This window comes from Egretta garzetta, unplaced genomic scaffold (assembly GCF_000687185.1).
Source record: "Egretta garzetta isolate BGI_Z169 unplaced genomic scaffold, ASM68718v1 scaffold409, whole genome shotgun sequence".
Classification (NCBI taxonomy): Eukaryota; Metazoa; Chordata; class Aves; order Pelecaniformes; family Ardeidae; genus Egretta; species Egretta garzetta.
Genome location: NW_009260767.1, coordinates 141,018 through 146,716, shown reverse-complemented (window position 1 = coordinate 146,716; position 5,699 = coordinate 141,018). Strand labels below are relative to the sequence as shown.

Below are 5,699 nucleotides of genomic sequence, written 5' to 3'. Positions count from 1 at the left end.
ATCCAAGTTCATTCTTCGTGAATCTGGGCTATTCTTACTGTAATACCATTGCTATGGCATAGAGCAACCACAGAAGTGATGACATACAGTATTACACAGCAATTAACATCATAGCATTGAGTTCATTGGCTATTCTCACCCAAAACCAAATCCCCCTGAGGTACACATCGGACTTCCCCATCCTCCCACATCACCCACCAAGCGCACCCAGGTCCTTGAGCAAAAGCAATCCCATGGATGGGGGATTTTGCCTTTGCCCGAGGCAGGAGTAACCCCGACTGTCTTCCCCAACATATTTGTATATGCACTGCAGGGACTGTGTCCCCCTCTGCAGCACATAAGAGGTTTGACTGGGCAGGGCCAGCTCAGTTCGCAGATCCCCTTGGAGTTGACTAACCAGGTGGCCTTTGCTAAGTGTGTATCCCAAAGTTGGAATGTCCCAGCACCCGTTGCTCTCAGTGTAGTCTTTAACAGTCCATTGTATCGTTTGATTTTCCCAGAGGCTGGTGCATGATAGGAGATGTGAGAGACCCACTCAGTGCCTTGCTCTTTGGCCCAGGTATCTATGAGGTTGTTTTGGAAATTAGTCCTGTTGTCTGACTCAGTTCTTTCTGGGGTGCCATGTCTCTGTAAGACTTGATTTTTAAGGCCCAGGACAGTGTTCTGGGCAGTGGCATGGGGCATGGGATATGTTTCCAGCCACCTAGTGGTTGCTTCTGCCATGGTGAGCACATGGTGCTTGCTTTGGCAGGCTTGTGGGAGTATGATATAATCAATCTGCCAGGCCTCCCCGTATTTATATTTCAGCCATCACCCTCCATACCAGAGAGGCTTTAACCACTTGGCTTGCTTGATTGCAGCACGTTTCACATTCATGGATAACCTGTGCAACAGCATCCATGCTCACGTCCACCCCTCCATCACAAGCCCATCTATATGTTGCATTGCTTCCTTGATGGCCTGAGGTGTCATGGGCCCACCGAGCTACAAATAATTCACCCTTGTGTTGCCAGGCCAGATCCACCTGAACCCCTTCAACCTTAGCAGCCTGATCCACCTGCTGGTTGTTTTGATGTTCTTCAGTGGCCCAACTCTTGGGTACATGAGCATCTACGTGACATATGTTTACAGCCAGGTTCTCTACCTGGGTAGCAATATCTTGCCACAATGCAGCAGCCCATATGGGTTTGCCTCTGCGCTGCCAGTTGCTCTGCTTCCATTGCTGCAACCCCCACCACGGGGCATTTGCCACCACCCGTGAGTCGGTAGAGAGACAGAGCACTGGCCACTTTTCTTGGTCAGCAATATCCAAAGCCAGCTGGATGGCTTTCACCTCTGCAAACTGACTCAATTCACCTTCTCCTTCAGCAGTCTCTGTGACTTGTCATATAGGACTCCACACAGCAGCCTTCGACCTCTGATGTTTTGCTGCAAGACGTCAGGACCCACCAGTGAACAGGGCATACTGCTTCTCATTTTCTGGAAGTTTATTATACAGCAGGGCTTCTTGAGCATGCGTCACCTCCTCCTCTGGTCATATTCCAAAATCTTTGCCTTCTGGCCAGTCCGTGATCACTTCCAAGATTCCTGGGCAACTGGGGTTTCCTGTTGGAGCCTATTTGTTGTGTGATCAGTGCGACCCACTTACTCCACGTAGCATCAGCTGCATGATGTGCAGACGGGACCCTCGCTTTCAACATCCAGCCCAGCACCAGCAGTCAGCGTGTGAGGAGGAGCTGTGCTTCAGTACCAACCACTGCCAAAGCAGCTCAAAACGCTTCACGTGCTGCCAATATCTCCTTCTCAGTTGGAGTATAGCGAGCCATGACTCCTCTGTATCCCCGACTCCAAAACCCTAGGGGTCGGCCTCAAGTCTCCCCTGGTGCTTTCTGCCAGAGGCTCCAGGTAGGGCCATTTTCCCCGGCTGCAGTGTAGAGCACATTTTTTACATCTTGCACTGTCTGGACTGGCCCAAGGGCTACTGCATGCACTATCTCCCGTTTAATTTGTTCAAAGGCTTGTCATTGCTCAGGGCCGCATTTGAAATCATTCTTCTTCTGGGTCGCTTGGTAGAGAGGGCTTACGATCAGACTGTAATTTGGAATATGTATCCTCCAAAATCTGAGAGACTGGTTTACTTTCTAAAGTGTAATGGTTAGGGACTGGATGTTGCTGGTCCTCAGGAATGTGTTGATACAGTCTAAGGTTATATGCAGCATTAGTGCTGTGCGTAGAAAAGTGTGTGTTGTAACCTAGCTGGGCAGTTAGAAAGCACCAGTTTCCTGCTACAAAGGTTTTGAAAGAGAAGTAGTATCATTAAATAAAGGCTACAGTTAACTGAAAGTCCAGTGGAGGGACTTAAAGAGACACCAGTATGCTTTCAGTCAGGCTCAAATGGTGCAAAGAATACCTCAAGAGTGTAATGTACAAAATTAGCAGAAACCCAGGAAACACACAATATTATCTGTCACAAATCATAAGAGAAGAGGCACAGTGTGGTCAGGAGCCATGGGGCTCCAGCTCCCCATGCATGCTGGCATGGTGCAGTACAGCGGTGAGCAGCAACGCCTGTCTCAGCTGCAGCTGAACCCAGTTCTGGTCAAGTTTGTTACTGGTTGCCCTCAGAGCACTGGTATGTTTCATGGAGGTTGAAGGTTTTTAAGGGACGATTACAACAAAACTCTTCCGGCTAATGCAAACAAAACAAAAATGTTGATTTTGGTTTTCAGAGGCTTTCAAAGATTTACCACTTCTGCTAGGAGGAAGCATCTGCATAAACTACCTGTTTGTTGCAGAGCCCAGTGCCTAGAAACCCCCCTGAAGCTTTTAATCTCATAGAAATGCTCAAATACTGAGCAGTAAGACCTTGCATGTAGATAGCAGATTCTATAAAATAGCTTGCAAATACGTAGCATAAAAATTGATGATGTTATGCTGACAATCCTTGGAAGCCTTCCATTGCACAGCGTGGCAAAGAAGACAGAGAAGTGCAGGTTGTTGGGAGGGGCCCTTAACTTGGACCTGAAGGGTTTTTTGCAGATGCAGTTTCGCACGTTGTAGCTTGCCGAGGACCCAGGCCTGTCAAGGCAGTTTGAGTCACAGTAGCAAGTCTGCACTGCCAGAGAGAGACGCATCCAGAAGGCGTGCGTGCTGTGGTGCACCGTGCTGGTGATGGGTAGGATTCTTGGGAAACTACCAGGGCTAGGTAGGAAAATGCTCTCCTTTCCTAGAGAGCTGGCAGAAAGCTCTGGGCTTGCCTCTTTCATTCTGGAAACAGCTACATGGATCATATGTAAAGGTGCCTTTTACTCTTCCCACTCAGTAACTCGCCATTGGCCCCAAAATAAAAGGAAAGCTAAATAAACTGAGTGAGATCGCATTGCTCAGCCCCGCAATCCACCCCCTTCAGACCGATTTCATGCAGATGACTTCTTGTTTAGTCACAGAGTACCTTCCTCTTTCTTTCTGCACATCTTAGCATTTCTTTAAAAAAACATTGTAAAAATATTATTTCTTAAAAATACCACTTGCTTGGGGGTGGGGACAGAGGGGGTTGTCTCACTTGCTTAGGCAGACTGAATTTTGAAAAGTGATTTAATTTCAAGTGATGTTCATGCTACACTTAATCTTAGACAGTGTCTGAAGTCTGAAAGTCCACTTACAGCTGACATTTTAAAAGTTGAGCATATAGAAGATATTTACACCTAACACAAGGCATTTTATGAAAAGGGGCTGAACGTTCAGTAGCAAAAAATGGAATATTTAATATCTGTGGAATTACTGCATATGAAAAAATGCTCAGATGCTCACTTCTATATGGTTATATAGCATCAAAAATAGACCCCTTTACTAGAAAGACCTCTCTTCCCTTAAAAAAATGAGTTTAGGTCTATGTGCATTTGTACCACGTGCATACACCGACACACACACAAGTTTCAATGATGAAACTGTTCAACAGCTTCCTTATCCTTAAATTCTTCTCTGTTCTAGGCACAGAGCGCTTCTTTTGCTTCTACTTTCCCTCATCCTCTCTCTTGATTCGATTTCATGTTCAGCCTTGACATACTGTACTGCTTTTGTTTTTAAAATTTTTACCGTTTTACATGATTTAATGCTTAACAAGAGGCATGTCAGTAACTCGGTGCAGCCATTAAGTCTCTTCATATAAGTAATGGCAATCTCTCAGCGGTGGCTAGCCCTGCAGAATACATATTTACATACATTTCTTCTTCGGAGAGCCTTCTAGGCGAAGACAGAGCCATCCTGGTCGCTGGTGTTCAGGGTTATGTTGCTGTTCATGACGCTTTCTGCATAGCTAGCGGAATAGGTGACCTGGTAGCGACTGCAGGGGCCACAGAAACACAGGCATGGACAGTATTTTAAGCAGACGTGATAAAGGTATTTCCTGAATTTTTCCCCAGCAAAGGCATAGATAAGGGGATTGAGACAACAGTGACTGAATGCAATGGTTTCGGTCAGATGCATCGCGTAGTCCAATGTTTTAATTTGGTTGCAATTTGTGAATAACTCGTAGTGCCTTAAAGTCTCTAGAAAAATCAGTACATTGTAGGGGGACCAAAACAGAAAAAACACGACCACCACAACCAAGACCAGTTTTATGGCTCGTGTTTTTTTCTGATTTTTGCAGGAGAGCAGGGTTTTGATGATCCCACAGTAGCAATAGCACATGATACAGACTGGGATGAAAAAGCCGATGGTGTTCAGCTCCACGTTGCAGAACACCGGCCAGATGTTCTCCAGCTCCTGGGGGAAGACAGAAATGCAGTCATTTTCTACCAGCTGGGAGAACACAAAATGTGGCACTGAAAATAAAACTGCTATTGCCCATACTCCACAGGTTATAAGAAAGCCATGTTTCACTGTTCTGGATTTCAGCGAGTATGTTGCCCGGACAATGGCCAAGTACCTGTCGATACTGATAACAGTGATAAAGAACATGCCCGCAAAGAAACCGATGTAATACAGAGAGGAAACAGCTGTGCATGGAACAGTCCCAAGGGTCCATCCCCGCACCGTGTTGGAGGCCCAGAAGGGGAGGGAGATCACGAAGAGAAGGTCTGAGATAGCCAGGTTCAGGAGATAGATGTCAGTGATGCTTTTTTTACTGCCTTCTCTCACAATGGCAAAAACCACCATTAGGTTCCCTGTGAGGCCAAAAGCAAACACTGCCATGTAAAATATTGGCAGAAATATCTTCCCAAATTCTTGGATGTCAGTCTTATTGCAGGAAAAAGCATGTTCTTCATAAGCATATTCAGCTGTCGTTTCTGTGAATGCTTCCGTCATGCTGAATTTTCTGGCTAAAGGCAACATGAAAAGGGAAAAGAGAATAATGTTAGAGGGAGAGATCCAGTATCTGATATGGTAAAATACTGAGGGTAAAATACTGAGAGACCATACCAACATGCATGCTTCGGGATTTTGTCACTATTTGGGTTAAGGAGAGTTGTATTACTGCGGAGGTGATGGTAGATGCTAACAAAAGCCCAGACCCTGCTGTTCCATGTACCTCACTGAAAATTAGCTCTTTTAGGATAAGAAAAAATAAATGAGAATTTCAAGGGCTGTCAAATAAGCCCCTGCTTATTGGAAGAGCTGCAGAAGCAGCAGCAAACTGATGCCTGACCAGTGGAGCTCTGCAGGTGGTGCATCGCAGCGTGGGAAGGGCAGGCGGGCCC

General features: G+C 46.1%; 1 protein-coding gene across 1 annotated transcript in view; it reads right to left on the bottom strand.

Moving 5' to 3' along the window:
• Positions 1-2,000: 2,000 nt before the first annotated feature.
• The window catches only part of CX3CR1 (C-X3-C motif chemokine receptor 1), a 14,088-nt gene continuing 10,389 nt past the window's right edge, over positions 2,001-5,699 (bottom strand). The window contains exon 3 of the mRNA XM_035901542.1: positions 2,001-5,321. Coding sequence (XP_035757435.1) covers positions 4,243-5,307 — 1,065 coding nt within the window. The 5' untranslated portion in view covers positions 5,308-5,321 and the 3' untranslated portion in view covers positions 2,001-4,242. The remainder of the gene's footprint in view (positions 5,322-5,699) is intronic.